Source organism: Prinia subflava, chromosome 1 (genome assembly GCF_021018805.1).
Source record: "Prinia subflava isolate CZ2003 ecotype Zambia chromosome 1, Cam_Psub_1.2, whole genome shotgun sequence".
In the NCBI taxonomy this organism is placed as follows: Eukaryota; Metazoa; Chordata; class Aves; order Passeriformes; family Cisticolidae; genus Prinia; species Prinia subflava.
In genome coordinates this window covers 1,145,383-1,168,296 of record NC_086247.1, presented here as the reverse complement: position 1 = coordinate 1,168,296, position 22,914 = coordinate 1,145,383, and the positions used below count along the sequence as shown (strand labels likewise).

General features: G+C 46.9%; 1 protein-coding gene across 1 annotated transcript in view; it reads right to left on the bottom strand.

Annotated features, from left to right (window-relative positions):
* The window catches only part of ZC3H3 (zinc finger CCCH-type containing 3), a 127,828-nt gene that overhangs the window by 62,292 nt on the left and 42,622 nt on the right, over window positions 1-22,914 (bottom strand). Inside the window, exon 4 of the mRNA XM_063402933.1 lies at window positions 15,107-15,257. Coding sequence (XP_063259003.1) covers window positions 15,107-15,257 — 151 coding nt within the window. The remainder of the gene's footprint in view (window positions 1-15,106; window positions 15,258-22,914) is intronic.

Below are 22,914 nucleotides of genomic sequence, written 5' to 3'. Positions count from 1 at the left end.
CGACGTACAGAATCCTTTGAAAGCAGGTCCAAATTAAGAGCTCCATCGAGGCTGTCAAGCCCCTGCGAGCTGAGTCTACAGCACCTTCCCTGGGAAGAGGGAGCTCGGCCCATTTATTTGGATGATGAAAGCAAAGGGATCTAAAAATTGCACTCCTTCGTTAATGAGCAGCCGAAGGGATCTGTAAGCATAATTCCAGAGGCTGGTAATATTTTATATAATCGGCAAGTGGTTTAAATTGAAAAGCCCCAACTGAATCAATATTTACTGCATTGAAACGAAATGAATAGTAATAAGTCACTAAGCTCCCTGTCCTGTTTCATAAAATAAAAAATTATAAAAATGAGCACAGGCGCGGAGCGACCATCGCATCAACTTTTACGGCACTCGGGGAGTCGTAACCGACTGTTCTCATCAAATCCAAATTGTAAAAAACCTGCCCGAGGAAGCCTCACTTCAGCAGCACCGACGGGGAGAAAAAAAAAGAGGGGAAAAATAGGAGGCAAGAGTTTCACCAGCGCAGGCAAAAAGGCTCCCAAAGCTGCGCTCCCCGGGCAGGCAGGGCGTTCTTGGATGCTCCATGAAGTGTTTCCTGCTGGATTTCACACAGAGGATTTGCCAAGATGCCCTCCCAGATGGATCCCAGCCTCCAGGGGATTTTGCCAGAGCTCTGGATGTGGCTAATGCAACTCCCTCAAGTTGGTTGGTGTCACCTGTGCACAGGTGGGAATGATGCAGATCCATGAGGAGCTGCCCACCCTGGGACTGAAGAGCAGGTCCAGATTCATCCTGCCTGATTCCCTGTCCATCCACAAACGCATGGATGACACAGGATTAATGTCAGGGATTACAAACAGAGGCAGCACATCCTGTCAGTCCTGCTGGACTGAAACAAACTGCCTGGAGAGAGTGTGGACTTCCCCATCCCTGGAAGTGTCCAAGGCCAGGTTGGACAGGGCTTGGAGCAATCTGGGATAGTGGAAGCATCCCTGACCTAGGCAGGGGGTGAAACTGGATGGTCTCAAAGGTCCATTCCAACCCAAATCATTCCATGATTCCATGATTCTAATCCCACATCTTCACATGTTGTACAAGGAAATCCTTTTTCCTTCCTCCTCATTTGTCAGCTTTTTATTCTTAAAAACCCGGGAGTTCAGAAAAACAGACATTGAGGAGCTGGAGAGTGTGTGGAGAAGGGAATGGATCTGGGGAAGGGTCTGGAGCACCAGGAGTGGCTGAGGGAGCTGGGGAGGCTCAGCCTGGAGAAAAGGAGGTTCCAGGGGGACCTTCTGGCTTTTCACAACTCCCTGACAGGTGGGTGCAGCCAGGTGGGATTCGGGATCTGTTCCCAGAGAACAAGGGACAGGACAAGAGGAAATGGCCTCAAGCTGTGCCAGGAGAGGTTCAGGATGGACATCAGGATGAATTTTTTCATGGAAAGGGTTATCAAGCCCTGGTACAGCTGCCCAGAGCAGGGATGGAGTCACCATTCCTGGAGGAATTCAAAAGCCGTGTGGATGTGGCACTTGGGGACATGGTTTAGTGATGGCTTTGGCAGGATGAAGGAATGGTTTGACTCAATGAGGGCTTTACCCAAACTCAATGATTCCATTATTCCACACCCTGATTTGGGTTGCAACAGCGTTATTTTAGATGCAGAAGAGACCAGGAATTTGTTAGAGGGAGGGAACAGGAAAACACTCTCTCTGTCTCCCACAACTCCCACAAAGTTCCTTCCCATGACACAAACAACGTTTCCCCTTTGCCCCCTTTTATCCTTGCGTTTAAAAAGAAATTTAAAGCAGCAGAGACATCGCCTTCGACACTCCCTGCTCCTCCTCACTGAGCCATAAAACCTTTTCCCACACAAAACATCCTGAACTGGAACAGCTTTGGGGTTTCACCCCTCATTGCCTACGTTTACATCCTCCAGAGGATGGCAGGAACATAGACCTGGATTCACTACCAACAATTCCAGAAACAATTATTAAACCTCCACAAATTTGGCAGGGGGGGTGGATTAAAGGAAATTATTTGCAATCAAAACGTTGTTTCAGCTTGGAAAACCATTCCTGCTCACGGACAGGTGGCCGCGGGATCCGTGCCAACTTCGGGAATCCCTCTGCTCTTTTTTCCCCCCACTTTCCCAGCTTTAACAGCTGTGACCTCTCAGACCTCCCCGTATCCTCCTGCAAATCCTCCTTCCAGGCCAGCCCGGAGGGCAGCGGGAGCTGCAGATGCTGCGGAGCCCGGCTGGCACCTGGGGATGGATGGATGGATGGACCAGGAGCAGGGAAGCTGCCGGATGCAGATGGTCGGCTGTGCCAGTGCCAAGGGCTGAAATCCACACCGAGAGGTGCCAGGATCCAGCCCCGGAAGAGCCAAGGAGAGACTGGATTCCCTAATGGAATAAAAGCAAGGTTTGGAAGGGAACACGACGGCCTCATCCCAAAGGAAGCTCCGTCAGACAGAGAATTTGGGTGTAGAAAGAGGAAAATCTCAGTGCTCTGCTGGGGGGAGACCAGACCTGGTAGGAGGGATATTAGTCGGTATTAACGAGCTAATTCCAATTATTTCCAAGGCAGCAGAAGGAAATAAACACCCAGGGACTGAGAAAGCTGATTACACAATCCCAGAATAATTTGAGTTGGAAGGGACCTTAAAGATCATCTCATTCCAACCCCCTGCCACGGGCAGGGAACCTTCCAGTAGGTCTTCCAAACAATTATGTACGGTTTGGATATGAATATATAATTATTTAGGAATTTTTCTCCGGGTTGAGTACAACAGACACTTAAACTCAACTAGAAATTTCATTAACTCAGCCCAAGGGTGAAATTTGACCCATGGGAGAGATGCACAAATTCCTTCCTTTCCTTCCTTCCACTGCATTCCTTTCTAGCTCCTGGAAAATGGATCCTGATGCCCAGTGAAGCTTTCGGAGATCTTATTTAGGATCCCTCTGCATTTGCTAATCCAGGAGTTTTGTCCAGCTTTTTTAGAGTATTTTATATCTTTTTGGGAGGGGTTGTTCCCATACAGGGCCAGGAGTTGGATTTGATGATCCTTCCAGCTCAGGATACTCCCTGATTTCTCCCACCAGGATGAAACAGATGGATCCATCCTTCAGCCTGAAAGAAGCCTAAATGTTTACTTAGCCTGGACAGAATTAATCAGTGGAAAACGATGCTCCAACACTTGCCAAGTGACCTTTTTTGCCCCCAAAAACTGGATTGCTCATTCCTGAGCTCCGAGACCTGCCCGGGCACAGCCCGGAGCTCAGCCCAGATGCTGGCACCAGTTGGACTCGGCTCAGTGCAGCAGCTCACGGAAAAGTTTAAAGGAATTTATCCCAATTTTATCCCAATTTTATCCCAATTTTATCACGATAAGAAGTAATTCAGGGAATTTGTGCCTTGTGGAGCTGCCACTCAGCCATGCTCTGCTTCCCCCTTCCTCCTTTTTTGGGTGCTTCTTCTTTTAAATCCCAACTTTCACACTGGAATTGGCACAGGGAAATGTCGGAGTTCGATCTGCCAAAAGCTTGGAGAAGTTACGACCCTCTGTAGGGAAAACCATCTGGGAAAAGGGTGGAAAAAAAGCAGCTCTGCCATTACTAATCTCTTATTAGAGTAGATATTTAGGAATTAAATACATTCCTCACTCCCACAGCTGTCACTGTCAGGTGAAAAAAACAGGGAGTGTGTAAATATCCAGCACGGGAAAATATATTCCAAATGGGATGCTGTTAGGAGGGATAATTAGCCTTAGAAAAACCACTTCTGAAGGCTCCAAACCACTTCAAAATGAGTTTTAAATACAGCATGTGGCCAATTTAGAAAACTTTATCCACAGGGAGATTTCATCTGGCCAAGCTACTCCATTGCTGTTGAAGTTTGGGTTAGAAAAGGTGAATAATATCCCATAAAATTTATCTTATTTAAAATTACAGCAGGTGTTTAGGGAATTTGGATGGAGAAAAGGAAGAGCTGAACTTGGAACTTCGTGGTCCCATGAGAGATTTTATCCTGGAGCACCTGGGCAGGAATAAATGGATGCCCTAGGACAGGGGGAGCAGCACCAAGAGGGTTAAAGGGTTTTAGAGACCAATTCCAAATCCCAACAGAACCACACTCAGTCCCTGGGGGAGTTGGAACCAAATGTATCCCAAGACTGGATGAGGAAGGATCAACCCTCTGCTTCCTTCCAGGGGCATCTGCCCTGACTGCTCGGAGCCCATCCCAGACCCTGCACACTAATCCATAAAAAACAGCATTACAAACATAATTAACATTTTTTATGCAATCGTGGAATGGTTTGGGAGGGACAGGACCTTAAAGATCATCCGGTTTCAACTCCCTGCCGTGGTCAGAGACACCTTCCACTATCCCAGGTTGCTCCAAATCCCATCCAGCCTGGCCTTGGACACTTCCAGGGATGAGACAGCCACAGCTTCTCTGGGAATTCCATCACAGCTCCTCACCACTCTCACAGGGAAGAATTCCTTCCCAATATCCCATCTAATTCTGCCCTCTGGCAGTGGGAAGCCACTCCCTGTGTCCTGTCCCTCCATCCCTTGTCCCAGGTCCCTCTCCAGCTCTCCTGGAGCCCCTTTAGGCACTGAAAAGTGCTCTAAGCTCTCCCTGGATCCTTCTTTTCTCCAGGTTGGACATTCCCAGCTCTCCCAGCCTGGCTCCAGATAGAATGGAAAAAAAGAAAGAGGAAATAGGGAAAAAAAAAAGAAATAAAGCCTAAGAGAAAAAAAAAAAAAAAGGAAAAGGGGGAAAAAGGAAAGGAGGGCAGGAGATAAAAGGAGGAAATAAAAATGGGAAAAGGGGGGAAAAAGGAAAAAGAAGATTAGGAGGGAAAGGAAAATAGAAAAAGGCAAGAAGATGAAAAAGAGCACTCAGCAGATTTTTGACTTTTTCCACCATGGCATGGGAAGAACCATCTCCAATCTGGTGTCCCAACATCTGGAGATGCCACCCAACATTGGAGAAGACCTCTTGGGTTACCTGAGCTCACATTTTCCTCTCTCCTACCTGAGTTCCTGCACCAGATGATCCATTCCTGACCCTGATCCACAGCTGCAAACTCCCAAGTTTTAATCCCTCTAAAGCTCCTCGCTGAGGATGTTCCGCTTTTCTCTGACAGCTGCTGGACTCGGAAAGCACGGAAGGGCCTCACAAAAGAGGAGGAAAAGAAATCCTGGCTAATAAAAACCTCTCCTGAGCAAATCCTCCTCAAGCCGCCTGTGCATGTGCTCTCAGCCGACTGAAAACACTAAGGAAAATACATTAACCCAAAATTCCATGGGAATGGAATGGTGGGAGCAGCCAGGCAAGAAGATGTTGCCCAGGAACTCGTTGAGGAGTGGCACCACCACGAGCACCTCTGCTCTGTGACGCCACAGCATTCCAGGCTGGTTTCAGTCCCTGTGGGATCTTTCCACTCGGTTTGTCCAGCCCTGGGGGCTGGGAATGCTTGTGGAGCACCCCGACGGAACTGGGAGATGATTCCTCACTCACAAGTCCCCTGCACCTCTCCAAACAAGCATTTCCTGGAATGTAGAGTCTCCTTTTTTTTATCTCACTTATCTCAGTTCATCTTTTTCCGCAGGATCCTTTGGCTGCAAATGCCATTGGGGTTCCAGAATCTCCTTCTCCCTGACCCACAGCACCCCAAAAGTAGTGGGGACCCTTCAGAGTAGATCCAGAGAGCCAATGTGGTGCTGAGGATCCGAAATCCACACTGCAAATCAAACACATTCCAGCAAAACCACATCCCTTGCTTTGCTCCCGCCTGGCCTGGACAATTCCCAAGTCCACCAGGAGCTGCTGAACATCCTCGGGAATGGTTTTATCTACCAGGGGTTGAGTTTGAACCTCCAAGACTGGTCTGTGAAGCCCAGCAACTGAAGATGTCTCACTCAGGAGACCAGTTTTTAAACTCTGTCCTGACCCAGGTGAAAATCCCACTGAGGATATTCCTGATTCCAGTTGGGAATGGAGGCACCGCGCTCTCCGACAGTGGTTTTGCACCATCAAATTTGGTTTGGGATGGGGGGAAAATGGGACAGAGACTCCAATTATGTTATCCAGGCTATGGACTGGATGACTTCCAGGGGATTTCCATCCAACTTGGGCATCTTAGGAAGAATTTTTCACCAAAAAAAAAGAGTAGAATTGGAATGGGCTGCCAGGGAGGCGGTGGAATCACCATCCCTGGAGGTGTCCAAGGAAAAGCTGGATGTGGCACTCAGTGCTCTGGTCAGGGTGACAAGATAGAGATGAGTTTAGGTTGGACTTGATTATCCTGAAGGTCTTTTCCAACCTAAACAATCCTGGGATTTTGTGATCTCATGCCAAAGGGTGCAGCAAATCCAACATCTCATCCAGTGCCATACTGGGGACTCTCAATGGATTGAGTTGGAAAAGCCTTTTCAGATCATCAAACCCAACACAGCTCCAGCACGGGACGAAGCTGCAAGATTTCCCAGGAAGAAAAGATCCAGTTTACAGAACAAGGATGCTCCAGGCTCCGGGGAAGAGCTGATCCAAGATCCACACAACAACCCTGCCGAGTAAATAACCCCTCACTGTCCCCGGGATCGGATGTGGCAGTTTTCTTTTTAATGGAATCCATTCGAAACACGACGACTCCATTAACCAAAATTAAAAAAGGAAAATCCCATTATTCCTAAGGATGTTCATGTGCATTTAGAGCTGGTCATTAACCCCTGAGTCCCGCTTTTATTTTGGTTTCATTACTTCCTCCCAAGTGGAGCTCGATTACTGCGGCTGACCCAGGAGGAGGGAACGGGAGCGCTTCCCCCCACAGCACCGGCAGCTTGGAATTCATGGAAAAGCAGGAAAAATCCAACCTCCCGGGATAAGGTGCCCGGGAACTGGACAGGATTGGGTAGACTGGGAGGATGGGGAGGGTCAGGGCAGGGAATAGAGTGGTGGAGTCCCTGAATCCCGCTGGAAACTGCACAACTCAAAACTGAGTTTGCCAGGTGGGAAAGCAACCGGCTGGGAGAGATGTTTGGGAGCAGGACAAGGAGAAAAACAGGGGAAAAAAAATGAAAAGTGGAGGAAGAAGGAAAAAAGAAAAGGAGAAAAAAGAGAAATAAAGGAAAATATGAAAAAATATTTAAAGGGGAGGAAGGAAAATAGAGAAAAATGGAAAAAAACCAAAAAAAAGGGAAAAGGGAAAAACAAAAAAAGGGGAAAATGGAAAAGAGAAAGGAAAAAAGGAGGAAAGAGAGAAAGGAAAAAAGGGGGGAGAGGAAAAAAGGAAAAAAGGAAAAAGGAAAAAAGGAAAAAAGGAAAAAAGGAAAGAGGAAAAAGAAAAAGGGAAAAAGGAAAAAGAAAAAGAAAAAGAAACAAGAAGGGAAAAAGCAAAAGGAGGGAAGGAGATAAAATGGGAAAAGAGAAAAAAAAAGGAAAAAGTTAAAAGAGGGACATAAAGGAAAAAAGGAAATAAAAAGAGAGAAGGCAAATAAATAATGAAAAAGAAAAAAGGAAAAAAGGAAAAAATATTAAAAGGATAAAAGGGAAAAGGTAAAAAAGGATGGAAGAGAAAAAGAAAAAAAGGGAAGAGGAAATAGGAAAAAGAAAAAAGAAATAAAGCAAAAGAGAAAAAACAAAGGGAAAGGGAAAAATGGGAAAAGGAGGGCAGGAGATAAAAGGAGTAAAGAAAAATGGGAAAAGGGGGAAAAAGGAGATAAGGAGGAAAAGGAAGAGAGAAAAAAGGCAAGAAGATGAAAAAGGAAGAAGACAAAAAAAGAAAAAATATTAAAAGTAAAGGAAGAAAATCTAGTGAAAGGGAAAAGAAAAAAGATAGCAAAGGCAAAACAAATTAAAAAGAGGAAAACAAGAAAAGGAAAAGGGGGAAAGGGAGAAGAAAAAGAAAATAACAAAAAAAGGGAAAGAGGAAAAAGAGAAAAGAAAAATGGGGAAGAAGAAACAGAAATAAGAAATAAAAAATTTTAAAAAAATCAAAGGTAGACAGAAGAGAGGAGTGACTTTTCCCCAGCGTCCGTCTCTTGGGAAGGAGGAGAGCACCAGGAACAGGGAGCATTAATCCCCAGCTTTGCCCCAAAGAGGTGCCATTGTTTTCTAAAGCCTCTAAACCAGTCTGGAACAGAAACTGGATTATGCTGGGCCAGATGTCAGGGCTGCTCCGAAACAATTCGGGTTGTGCATCTCATCCCAGCCTCATTAAAGCGATTAAAAGTATTTCCTATAGAAACAAAAAATATGGATTTCCAAATGGGAGTTACTGTTCCCTCCTGCCTGTAACGACTCCAATCCCAGCAGATGAATTTCACTTTAATGAGATGTCATTTTGGAGAATGGTTTAACATCCCTTCAAAAAAAATCCGAGGCCTAAAACCTCGTCAAACCACGTCGGGATTATTAAAAGAAAATTTACCACACAGACAAAATAAAATCAAACAAAATAGGAGCCGCCAATTCGCAGAATCCATGACACGGCCGTTTTTAAATGTGATGGAAAAGGCTTTCCAAGTTATCTGCTTAACCACAGGCTTTCTGTTTACTTCTCACTTTCATGTCAAATGAATTTGGGAAGAAAAAAATTGACAGGAACTTTAAGGCCATTCGTCACATTCCGACTCCGTTCGCAGATTAACGCGGCAAAAGCCGGGAAGGCGGAGGGGGGATTTTATCATCTTGATAAAAGGAAATTAACTCCCGGTGTCCCAACCTCTGCCCCCTGGTCACGATTCCCTCACCTCCATGCGGGAAGATCCCGGAGCAATCGGCACCAGGAGGTGAAATCCCACTGGAGCATCATCCCAATTAAATAAACAACATGAAAAGCTGTGCTTGAAACCCCATAAAACTGGGAAATTGAACCACTTGCACTATTCAAAGCAGCATCTGGCTCACAACTTCCGTCCAGTTTGTGCTCCAAACTGGTCTGTGGGAGGTTGGGATCCCACCTCTTGGACCCCAGAAGCTACAGACCACTGGAAAAAATAAATGGATCAAGGAGGGAAGACAGCACTTGCTGAGATCTTTAAAATGCCCATCCCTGTCTGCTCGCAATATATGGGAACGTCGATTAAAGCCTCTCCCGTCGGAGCGCTCGGCAATTTTCCACCGTGGAAGCCGACGTTAACAGTTTTCCCTGTTTTCTCTGCAACTTTCGAGATGACGCCCCAGCACCGGAGAAATATGGATTTTCTCCACCCGCTGTGAATTACAGCCCCAAACTCTGCTCTCTGTTCTCAGCTCCAACCGCTGACCTTCCGGGATCGGGAACAAAGAATCCCAGAACAGTTTGGGTTGGAAGGGGCATTAAAAACCATCGAGTTCCAACCGTGGACAGGGACACTTTCCACCATCCCAGGTTGCTCCAAGCCCCATCCAATCTCACCTGGAATACTTCCAGGGATGGGGTAGTTACAACTTCCCTGGGCATCCTGTGCCGGAGTCTCAGCACCACCCCAAGCCAACGTTGGGTTGTACAAAGATCAACCAAGGTATCCCAAGCACCTCCCAACAGCTCCCAGGGGTGTCACAGTTGTTGGGTGACCCCATCCCGTTTCCTGAATGCATGGAGTTCTTAGGGACCCTCAGAGTGCAACCGAAAAGCTCAGAAGTGATGGAATTAGTCTGGTTTAACCCATTATTGTCCACCAGTGGGATCATGGTGGACGACTCCGTGCAGACCCTGACTGTCCCAATCTCCAACACAACAAGAGGAAGATGTAAAGGATGAGATTTCTTCCCCGGAATTCCCAGGGATACGTTCTCCTCCCCGAATGAGAGGGGATTTATTGAGTTTTCATGTTCATTTCATCCATGGCAAGTCAACCACACCGTTCTGTGGGAATGAGGCACAGGAACTGGAATGCATCCAATGGGCAACACAGGATTCTACTCTAACCCACCATTCCCATTCCATCAGATTCCCATGGATTTAGGGTGAAAGGGTTAATTACACTCTAACAGCACACCAGGACTGGCACCTGCAGTTCCACCCAGTCTGGAATAACATGGAAAATTATCTATCACAGAGGGGAAGCCAAGTGCCCTTCCCACAACACGATTTCCATTATCTCAAGGTGGTGAAATCACTTCCAGAGGGAAACTTGCCAACAGCATTCAAGGAATGTCAGAAAAATGGAAAGAAAAATTGGGAAGGCTTCCCTGGGAATGGATGACAGGGGCTGCATGAAAGGGATGGTCCCATCCCATGGAAGTGTTCAAGGCCAGGCTGGATAGGGATTGGAAAAACCTGGTCTAGGGGAAGGTATCCCTGCCCACGGCATGGGATTGGACCAGATGCTCCTCCAAGGTCCCTTCTAAGCCAAACTATTCCGTGACTCTCTGAACGGATTCATGAGTTGGATCAGCCAGTTGGCAATTGGTGTCTAAAAGAAGTTGTTAAGGGCGCAAAAAGGAAATTGGAAACTCAAAACCACCCACTGTGAAGGAAAGGAAGGGATGGCACAAGGAGGTTGGCGTGTCCAAGTGACCTGGAACACAACATCCCAACTTCCTGCAGAGGATGACTGGAAGGGATGGTGGTTCCTCCTCCTCTTGGACACTCAGATTTCCCCTTTCCCAGGGAAGTGGCCCCTGCACCCACCACTGTGGCTGAGCCCCATTTCAAAACCTGCATCACCCATTTCATCTTTCAGCTCGAATCCCTACAGGCTTCAGATCTTTGCAACCGAAGGGAAAAAATCCTTGTAATCACCATATCACAGAATCATTTAGGCTGGAAAAGATCATCAAGTCCAAACTTTGACCAATCACCACCTTGCCAACCAGACCAGAGCGCTGAGTGCCACATCCAGTCATTTCCTGAACACCTCCAGTGACGGTGACAACTGTTTCCATCTTAATCCGTTCAACACGCTCCAGGCCACGCAACAGAACAAAAGAGAAGAAAATAAAAGGAAAAAAGAAAACAAAACTAAACCACACGAGCGAATCCTCCACTGACAAGTTCCTTTCTCCTGAGCTGGCATTTCTCTGACAAACGTTGGATTATCTTGTTCTTTACTTATTTATAGTGCTGGAGGGGTAGGATTGTCCCTCAAGAGGCGCCGCAAAGTTTTCAGGAAGAAATATCAGAGTTTCCCCAGCAGTGCCAGACACAACTCATTATTTGCAGACAGGTGACTTTTGTTTTCCACACTTGCAGCAGGATTTGAGGAGAAAACTCATCAAAGTGGGTCAGTGTTTCATTCCCCTACTGGGGGTCTAAAAGCTCAACTTGGGGGCTCTCTGCTCCCAAAAATGTTTCTTAAAAGTGGTTCTGGCTCTCCAGACGGAGAACTGGAGTCTTCTGAAGGATTTATAGGATATTCTGAGTTGGAAGGGACATGCAAGGATCATTTAGTCCAACTCCTGGCCCTGTACAGGACACCTCAAAAATCCCACCCTGCACCTGAGAGTGTTGTCCAAATGCTCCTTGAGCTCTGGAAGCTTTGGGACCGTGACAACTTTCCTGGGAATCCAGCTTCTCTGTGCAAAGGTCTCACCACCCTCACAGGAAAGAACTTCTTCCTCATATCCAATCTAATATTTTCAGTGAGAATCCATTCCCCCTTGTCCTGTCACTCCTTGCAAAAATTCCCTCTCCGTCTTTCCTGTCGGCCCCTTCAGGCACTGGAAGGCGGCAATGAGGTCACCCTGAAGCTTCTCTTCTCCATGTTGAACAATTCCAATTCTTTCAGCCTTTCCCTGTTGGAAAGGTGCTCCATCCCTCTGATCATCAACCCCGCAAGGTCTATGACATGTGGACATCCCATTTTTTTGGTGGCCACATCCACGTGGACTCCTGGAAGCAGGAGAAGCATCACTGTCAAATCTCAGCGCGACGCTTCATCCATCCCAACTCCTCCATGGCAGATCCTTCATCCCTTTCCCAGCAGAGGGAGGCTGTGAGGAGAGAGGACATCTCCCTCCAGGATTTTTAAGGGAGGACCAACCTCAATGTCACCAGCAGCAACCGAAATTTAAGGCCAGCAAATCGCAGCCCTTGTGAGCTGCGCTCCCAGCAGAGCCGCGGGAGATAAGGGGAAGGAGTGAAAAGGAGAATCAATAAATCTTAACCTCATTCACAATGATCTGGAGCTCTTATTAAGTAAATTAATTTAAGTTAATTTAACTCGATCATGACTCCCGATCACAGTGATTTAGTGAAGGGGAAATTGCATTAGGAAAGGCCACACTCACCAGATAGAAGAACGGAAGAAAATTAGATCCACTTAGCAATGTGAATTAATATGGAAATAGCAGGTGTAAATTTCACCTTATCAAGAGAGTGAAAATTATCTTCATAAATTTGGAGAAATAGGCCCCGAGTTGCTTATAAATCTATTTAAAACAAAAATATTACAAAAAGTGGAGTAAAATTAATTTAAAATATACTCCCACCTATCGCCTCAAAGAAAAGTCAGCGGCAGGGCTGAGTTTAACACAACCCAGCAAGAAGGGGAGGAAGGAATTCATTCCCGAGGGATTGACATCAGGTACCTCCAGCAACTCTCCCTGTCACTCATTTCCCAAAGCCACATCCCTCTTCATCTTAGTCTGGTGATTTGGGGATTTATTGGCAAAAAGGGCGACATCCTGGATGTCCCAACAAAGTAAAACTCTGGCATGGTACTTCCAGATATCCAAAAATTTGGACTTCATGGAAGAAATCACTCCTTAGTGCCAGCTGGGAACCCGTTTGGGAGTAGCAGTGGAGGGCAGCAACACCAGTTGCCATCCCACTGCTGGCTTAAGGGGAAGAGGATACTAAAAATATCGAATTATTGTAAAAACAGTAAAATTATTAAAATGAAAAATAGGAATATTAAAAATAATTGACCACTCAGTATGAAAAATAAAACTGAGGTGACTAAAGGGGTGTCCCACCGTCACCAGAGCTTCTCTTTTTTTTTGGAAAGAGCAAAGAAAATCGGGAAAAAGCAGATCCTGGCACGTTGCTTGTGACAGATCCAAGATGATGATAGGAACGATGGAGAAAAAAATCCTGTAAAAACTCCAGGAGAAGCATTTGCCATGTGCTTTCTCCAGACAGGCCGGATGATTGATCACCCCCAACGAAGGTAATTGGGAGACGGAGATTTATGGCTTCTTTAAAACATAATTGTTTTAATTTGCTGATGGCATTTTATCAAGATTTGTCTGAAGCAGCTGTAAGATCTAAACTACACCAATTTAATGAAGTCAGAGATTAATACAGAGAAAATGATCCTACGAGTGGGAGCTCTCAGCCAATCACAGCAGAACGAGGTTGTTCCTTGGAAAATCCCCGCTGGGCTGAGCAGGAGCCACCATACAAATCCCAGACATTCCTGCTCCAAATTCCATGCCTGAAGCTTTCCCCTCCTTGAATCTCACCATGGATCCTCCTTCCATCAACTATCCAGATCTGGAGTAACAAGGTGTGAGGGAAGAAGCTGAGCCCCACAGTTGGAGGATGAGTTATTTTCTATTAAATATTTCTATTAAATAAGTTACAAAATCATTAGAGTTGGGAGGGACGTTGAAGACCACCTCGTTTCAACCTCCTGCCATGGGCAGGGACACTTTCCACTATTCCAGGTTGCTCCAAGCCCCATCCAGCCTGGCCTTGGACACTTCCATGGTGGTGAGGTCCTGGCACAGGTTTCCCAGGGAAGCTGGGGCTGCCTTATCCCTGCCAACCCAGGGGTTGGAATTCAAGGATCTTAAAAGACGCTTCCCACCCAGACATCCTGTGATTCCATGAAATTGCAGCACGATGGAGCAGGCAAAAAATGACGTGGTTTGTTTTTGGAAAGGGAAATGCAGGAATTTGGCCCAAAGGATGTGCAAATGGAGGTGGCACCTCCAAGTGGAGCAGTAACTGCAGGAGAAAATCCAGAAGAAAAGGAGACCTGTGGATCTCAGGGATGGCACCCAGGTGGGAAAATATCACAGACAAATGTAGAATGTGAGGACAAAGGAGGAGGTGGTGCAGGTAAGGTTGACCATGAACCCAAAAGGATCCCAGTTTCCATACTGGGAGAAGCACTTTGAGACCAGTAGAGTACAGGGGATGAGGAATTTCTCAACCAAGAGCTTGGAAAAGACACAAAATAATCGACCCAGCCTTTTTTCCAACCTCTCTGTTTATCCCATACTTTGTGTCATCACCCTGAACTCTTCCAAAGCCAACCCTCCCTTCAGATACCGATTTAAGAATACCAAAATTCACTTTCCAAAATTAACTTTTAAATGGAAATATCAGGCAAAGTCAGGCTTTAAAAACAATCACCACGATTTTTGCCCTTCCACAGCTCTACCATAAAAGCCACCAATCTCCAGGGCATTGCTGGGGAATGACTTTTGGAGGAAACCACCCGGAGCAGGGAGAACAACCCTAGAGAAGAGCAGAGCAGACTCTCTTTGCCCAAAATACTGTCCAAGACTCTTGACATTTCAGTTGCAGGACAAGTTATTCTTGACCTAAAAATAGCCAAAATCTGTATTTTCACCAAACACATCACGTCTAATCACACTTTGTTTTAAAGAATTAGTTATTGCACGAGCTTCCTGCTTCTACACAAACTCCAGGTCTCGGCCTCTGAGATGCTCCCTGGATTCATCTCTACCTCTGGATTTAGGAATATTCCAACCCAAGGGTAGGGCAGCTTCAGTGCCTCCCTTCTCTTGGCAGTGACAAAAATATTTCCTGATGTTCCACCTGTCCAGATAATTGGGAATAAAGTGAATCTGGAACAGCAACTACATCCTGGTGTAAATTCAGAGCATCCAACAGGCTCCCCCTCATCACCAACATCCACACATTTATTCATCCTCTTTTCAGCTTATTTAACTGCTCCATGGAAACAATTAATTCCAAGAGGGAATAAATAGGAAGCCAAAGGCATAAGCTGTTGGCACCAGCTTGGGATAACACAATTCCTAATATGATTTTATACTTTAAGTCAATAAACTCACAGCGGACCAAACAAAGAGAGAAATTAAAAAGCGAAGACGCAACAGAAAAACACGGAGCCAACGTGGGAGTTCCCATGGCTCCCACATCCCAACCAGCTGCATTCCAGGGATGGAAGAATTACCTGGATGTCACGGGGCGCCTGGTCTTCCAGGTGGGAATGGGGCTGGTGAAGGATGATAAGGCTGGAGACACCACGTTCTTCTTCACGATTCTGTAGCGGGTTTTTATCACCTTGTTGGCCGGGGGGCTCCTTACGAAGTGGAAGTTGGATCCTAGGAGAAAAAACATGGAAAAACGGGCCTGAAATTCAGGTGTGGATGGGCACAGGAGGGATGTCATCGACATTCTCACAGAATCATGGAATTTTTAAGGGTGGAAAAGACCTTGACGATGATCAAGTTATTGGTCTCACATCCAACTTAATCCCTACATCCAACTTTTTAGCACCTGAAAAAAGGGATGAGGTTTCAGGGATGGGACCACTACAACTGGTGGAAACAGAAAGGTCTGGATGGGCTTGGAACTGGTCCATCAGCAAAACTCCACCACAGGAATCATGGATTCAACAACAACACCTTGATCCCAATATCCACACTGGAAATAAATTTATGCCTTTAATCCTTGGCATCTTCATCATATTTTTCATCCCCAGAAGTGTGGACATCCAGGTTGGACGGGGCTTGGAGCAACCTGGGATAATGAAAGGTCCCTTTCATGGACAGGGAACCGGATGAGCATGAAGATCCCTTCCAACCCTATCCATTCCTGGATTCTCTATGTTGCAGGATGATCTACATCCCGGGTTACTCCACAGAATGTTTCATGCAATTAACAGTTCCATGTTTGACTGTGGTTTTCCTCCACGAGCTGGTTTTTTTTTTTCCCCCAAGCTTTCAGGAATGCACCTAATTGCCCGACTTTTATAACATACAGCTGTAACTGCCCAGATAATTAAAGCTGACACTCCATGCTGAGCCTCGGTCTCTGGGTTTTATAACTGATTTAAAGGGCCGGCTGTTTTTCTTGGAGATACTCTCATTAAAATTATGGAGAGGTTGGGAGGGGAAAAGTGGGATTGTTATTTCCACTGGAAACGTTAGATCCATCCCCATGTTTGTCTCTGTGAGAGGAGGGAGAATAAGGTGGATTCCCAGATAAACTAAGAAAAATAGGGAAATATATTTAGAGCTGACAGCATTCCCTAGAAAGGAGGGAACAGTTCCCTCATTTCCCTGCAACAGTGGCAACATCAATCCACATCTTTACAGTTTCATACAGGGAATATCTTCCTTCTTGAACATTCCCAACAAGCTGATGACTTGTGCTGGCTTTGGGAGGGTCTCAGGCAACACAAATTTCCATTCCCAAATTCAGCAAAAAAGTTATAACCCCTGGTGATGGGAAAAGGCAAAAACCAGGCTCTGCCATGACGGAAAAATCACTGGAATTTTTCGTGATAAAGGTGACACTCACAACATTCCACAATCTGAACCCATGGAATAAATCCTGGAACTAAAGGATCTTCTGAGTTCTCTTTCAGTAGAAACCATTTGATGATTCAATGATGGAGGAATTGCAGCCACTTTAGAGGTGAGGCACTTCAGAGGTCACTTTAGAGGTGAGGCAAGAAGGGAGAGAGGAAAGAATGTGGAAAGCAAATGGGATTTCGTTGCTCTTTCCCCATCCCAGGATTTTTTTGTAGCACATCAAATTCTTCAGGGCAGTGACCAAACCTCTGCGTGGGCTTTTACAGCCCTTGCAAGGCTGAAGCTCTAATTACAATTAAAATTGCTCCCGAGTACGGGCAAACTTAAGAGGTTTTTCCTTCAGGGAATTGTATTTAGGACAGGAAAATGGGGACAACAAAAGGACAGAGGAGCCAACCCCTGCAGGGACCAACACCACACACACGATGAAATCCCAGCTATGGTGATGGTGGGACTGTCCTGAAATCACGAACTCATGGAATGGTTTGGATTGGAAGGGACCTTGAAGACCACCCAGTTCCACCCCCTGCCATGGGTAGGGACACCTTCCACCATCCCAGGTTGTTCCAAACCCTGTCCAGCCTGGCCTTGGACACTTCCAGGGATGGGGGCAGCCACAGCTTCTCTGCCAGGGCCTCACCACCCTCGTAGGGAAGAATTTCACCCTAATATCCCACCTAAATCTGCCTTCTGTCACTTTTGTCACCCAGAACACGTGGACACACCCAACCTCTCATGGATACAGCACCAACCACGTACCCAAAGCACTTCCATCCCAGCAGGGAAGGGATGAGAGCCACAATCCCACATCCTCCCCAGCCACCACCCGCACAAGTTGCCCCTTTCCCTCCTCCACTCCGACCTCACGGAATAACTAAGCTGGGAATTCGCTGAATACACAATTAACATTTTTCTGCCCCCTGCTCAAACTCGAGCTGCCACCAATCAACCCAGAACTGCATCAAACTCCTGCCTGACAAGAAAGAGAGCTCCCAAATTATTGCAGGCATCCCCCCTCCTCCTCCTCCCTCCCCAAAACAGGCTGGCACCTGGTAAACTCTATTCCCAGAGGTAATTGGATGGTGTATTCATTCCGAAGCTGCTCCTTGGAAAGTGCCTGATGCGCGACTCCGGCATTAACCACCTCCTCAAAGAGCCTCTACGAAGAGCTCCGTTTTCTATTATTACTTGCTAGCTGAGGGGTTTTGTGTAGATAATCATGTTATTTAGACAGGATGTTGGTTTAATTCCCTTCATTACAGGCTCCCAGGGTTGTAATTTTTTCCTCTCCGCGTGATGTATTCCCCGTGGCACATTTCACTCAAATCAAACACTTCACGCTTTTATTACAAACAATACCCCAGCGTCCCCCGTTATCAGCCCGGCGCACACATCCCCACTCCTCGCCGCGATCCAGAGGTCACTTCTAATGACTAATCGATCTCATTAGCTTTCCTAATTAAAAACTTTACTACCGCCATGGAAGACAAACTACAAAAAAACTGCTTGCATCATATTCGAATGGGATATGAGCATCATTTATCAGCCAGGGCCGCGCGCTGCTGAGCTCGGGGCTTTCTGCGGAGCCGCGAATCCCGCGGGCACCGCTCGCGCCTCCCGTTCCCAGGGAAGAAAGAAAATCCCGGTGTAAAAACTGTAAATGTAGAATTGTTAAGGTTGGAAAAGACCTCTAAGGTCATCAACCCAGTGCTGCCAAGGCCACCGCTAAACCATGTCCCAAGTGCCACATCCACGCGGCTTTTAAATCCCACAGGGGATGGCAATTCCACCACTTCCCGGGCAGCCCAAGCATGAGGAAATCTTTCCTAATATCCAAACAAAACTTCCTCTGGTACAAGTTCAGGCTGTTTCCTCTTGTCCAATGCTGACCTTGAGAATCTGTTGCCAAAATCTCTTACCAGGGTGCTTCAAGCAGGTATGATCCAGGAGCCACCAGCACATGCATCCCTTAGGAAAGGGGTTGGATGCAAGGGTCCTTATTTCTTCTCTTATTTTCCTGGGAGAAGTACCAGGAATCGGCCCCCTGGGAATTGTTGAAGCAGGGAGAGCATAAAAAGAGTTGGCTCCTGGAATATTTCACCTGGAGAAGGGTCTGGAGAAACCTTCTCTTAAAAAAGGCTTAAAAGAAAGATGGGAAACTACTTTGGACAACCTAGAGTGACAGGATAAGGGGGAATGGCCTCCCACTGCCAGAGGGCAGGGTTAGGTGGAATATTGAGAAGGAATTCTTCGTTGTGAGGGTGGGGAGGCCCTGGCACAGGTTGGATTGGATGGAGCCTGGAGCAACCTGGTCTAGTGAAAGTTGTCTCTAAAAGCAGCGTTCATGTGGCACTTGGGGACAAGAGTTTAGTGGTGGCCTTGGAAGTGATGGGTTAACATTTGGACTTGATTATCTCCGAGCTCTTTTCCAACCTTAATGATTATCCCATCATTCTGTGATTCTAAATCCATGAGGCAAGAGGGAGATGATGTTGCTCTGGATGGATTAGGGAAACCACAATATCGGTGGAGTGAATCCTGCTCAGACACTGATGGGAAAAAGGAAGTTAAACAAACAAGGGGAACTTCAGAGGGCAGATTCCCAAATCCAAGAGATCATTGCTGCTTTTGGAAACGGATATGGGGTAGAAAAGCTTCCTGTACAGGCACAGGAATGGGGGAAAACACTAAATTTAGTTGTGACCTGAGTGCCACAAGGTCTCCCACTGTCAATCCTTGGCCACCACAACCCTTCCTGTGTGTCTCCATCGGGGCTCAGAGCCGGGCTGTGCCATTAATCCTGATCGGAGGCAAAACGGGAAGCAGTGAGTGACAGGTACATTGATCTTCCAGCACTTGGAAGTGACACAGGAGCAGGGATAAACGCAAACTGGGGAGCAGAAGCTGAACCTTGGATAGGCTGCCAGGATTGACCCAGCACCAGGGAAAACCTCAGAGATTAAAAGGATGCAGCAGGACTACCCCAATGAAAAAAGCAAAAGAGAGATAAAAACCTCTGATAAAACCAAATTGTTCTTTCCAAACAGGCATGAGAGGAAAAAATAAAGAGTTAAGGACTACTAGGACAGGTGTGAAGGAGACACCAGCATGTCCCAGCTCCTGAAATGGGATAAAAACTCACACTTGGAACCCAAAGCAGCTCCAAAAAGAGCTGAAAACCTCTGCTGAAGGGTTTTCTGGAAGTAAATATTTCCCAACATGAAGGTGAATCCCTCACCATAGGAATTGCTCCAGGTCTGGAAGGGAAGATTCAGCAAAATCCACCATTATCCTCAAATCCCAGAAGGAAGGGGGATAACCAAAGACATCCCAGGCTGCAGCAGGACCACCGCACACATCCAGTGGTGCTCTGGGATGGTATGGGATCAAACCTCCCTCTTTTCCATGGAAAAAGGCATCCCTGACTCAAAACACTTTGCTGCTGGCTTCCATTATGTGGAGTTTGCAGTCACCAATGTCAAGGCATGGAATGAGGTCCCCACATCCCTGCAAGACCATTCCCTAATGGATCTGATCCTTCTGCACTGTCTCCCACCTCGTGTTTGACGGGAAGGTGGTGGAGGAGCTTTTCGGGATTTTAGTAAGAAGGTCCAAGGACAAATTTGGGGACAGCAGAGGAGTTTGCAGCCAGGAGCAACCTCGACAGCAGAAGCACCACAGGAAGTTGTGATGGCCAGGATGGATCAGCCTAACTCCTGCTGTGACAGATTACAGGGATTTGGAATCCAATCCCAGTGTGAACTGTCCTTCACATCAACCGAGAGCCAGGTTGCTCCAAGCCCTGTCCGACCTGGCCTTGGACACTTCCAGGGATCCAGGGACAGCCACAGCTTCTCTGGGAATTCCATTCCAGGGCCTCACCACTCTCCCAGGGAAGAATTTCTTTCCAATATTCCATCTAACCAAACCCTGCACTCTGGCAGTGGGAAGCCATTCCCCCTTGTCCTGTCACTCCATTCGCTTGTCCAAAGTCCCTCTCTGGCTCTCCTGGAGTCCCTTCAGGCACTGGAAAGGGCTCAAAGATCTCCCTGAATCCTTCTCTTCTCTAGTCTCAGACTTCAGTTCATCATTGGGTGAAGAGGTGGAAGAACACCCAAACCTTCTGGGGATTATCACCAACAGCACTTGCTGCCCTGGATGAGAAAAACTGTGGATGGGAAGGGAAGAGCAATGGAGGGAAAAGCTGAGAAAGACAGAGAGAAGTTGGGCTCAAACAAGAATCATGGATGGATTTAACACCATCGAGTTCCAACCCTCTGCCATGGGCAGGGACACCTTCCACTAGACCAGGTTGCTCCAAGCATTTGGAAATTGCCTTCAACAGGGATAAATCCATGGGAAACCTGAAGGAAGTTCCACCACAGCTCCTCCACCCAAAAGCAAATGGTTCTGGTGGTTCCTGTCCCACCACACCTGGATGGCATCAACCCTGAGCCAAACAGCTACAACACCTTTTGTCCTGGCTGCCAACTTGGCCAAGTCCCTGGAGTTAACAAAAGCTTTGGGATTACTGTAATGCTGTTAGGAATTCAGTGTGAAAGCAGACACCAGTATTAGGGATGATTATCCCGGAGCAGGTTCAATATGTTCCCACAGAATGGCACAGCAAGAGGTTAATTATGCTGCGACTGGAATCAGCTTCCAAAAGGACCATCCTTGGGTTTAAGAGGAGAATTTAATTTTCACACTCATTCAGTTCCGAGCTCTTTCAAGAGCAACGGCTCTTTATGCCAGCGTGTAAACGATGCTTTATGATCACAAACTGCTGCTTAATAGGAAATAAATCCAATTGATCCAAAGTGCTTTACCTGGGACCCGGAGCACGGCAGCTGCTCCGGTTGTCACATTTTGAGAGGACAGGAGAAGGGCGGGATTTGGAGCTGAAACATTTTAGAGGGCTCCAAACCCGTTGGAAAATTTGCTTAGCATGTCAGCTGCTTTCAGCTGGGAATATTTGGGAAATTAATATCAAATCTGTTTGGCTAATTCCTTTAGGTCAATCGCACCACAGGAAAAGAGGAAGTTCAGGGAATCCACCAGAAATGAGGCCGCGTTGGGCACTGGCACTTGGAGATGAACCGTAAGGAAACACCCATTTTAGCACGAAAAGTATGAAATTCATGGAATTGCTTGGCTTGGAAGGGACCTTAAAGATCATCTTATTCCAAAATCCTTGCCTTGGGCAGGGACACCTTCCACTAGACCTGGTTGCTCCAAGCCCTGTCCTTGGGCACTTCCAGGGATGGGGATTCACAACATCTCTGGGCAAATCCACATATCCTGCTCAAATAAATTCCATGGGACTGCATCCAAAATTCCTGGGTTTAGCTGTAAAATATAGAACTTTTGTTTCCAGGAAATAAAGAGAGGGGAAAAAAATCACACAATTTCAAGAGAAAAATTCCAGCAGCAGGAAAGGGAGGGATTTCTGCACCTCTGCTCCGCTTAGAGGAGACCCCACCTGGAATTCTACATCCAGCTCTGGGGTGCAACAGCAGACAGATGTGGAGCTGCTGGAGCATGTCCAGAGGAGGCCATGGAGATGCTCCAAAGGCTGGAGCCCCTCTGCTCTGGAGCCAGCCGGGAGAGCTGTCCAGCATGGAGAAGGGAAGGTTCCAGGGAGACCTTATTAGAGCCTTTCAAAAATCCAAAGGTTTAGGAAAGCGCACCATGCGTGGAGATGTCATGGGGGAACAAAGTGATCCCTGAGCTGTTGAGAAGAAAGAAGGGGAGCGAGGAGAAGAGCATCTGGAAAAGCTGGGGATGGCACAGCCAGGAGAAATCCAACAGCAAGGAAACACTGGCAGCCAGCGTGACAGGAGAGAAGCAGAAAGAAAAGCAGCAGATGTGAAAGTCACGGAGCCCCAAGAAACTCCCTGGAAAAATGCTGCAAAAGACACTCAGGATCAGCTTCCCAAAAGGCTGAGGACCTGTACTCCCTTTCCAGCCCACTGGTGCAATCCTAACTTCTAGGATTAACAGCTGGGATCCTGCACGGGACGGATTGTAGTGGATCTGGTTCAGAGGATGAGGTGTCTTTGGGGTTTGGGTGTTCCCAGGATGCCACAACATCCAGCATGGAAATCATGGAATGGTTTAGGTTGGAAAAGGGCACTAAGAACATTGAGTCTAACTGTTCCCTCAGCACTGCCAAAGCCACTGCTAAACCACGTCCCCAAGTGCCACACCCACGCATTTTTTGAACCCTTCCAGGGATGGCAATTCCACCACTGCCAAGGGAGCCTATTCCCATGCCTGACCACCTTTCCACGAAGAAATCTTTTCTCCAATATCCAATCTAAACCTCTCTTGGCACAAACTGAGGTCATTTCCTCTTGTCCTTTCCCTTGACCCCCATCTGGCTGCACCCTCCTGTCAGGGAGTTGTGCAGAGCCACGAGATTCCCCCTGAGCCTCCCTGT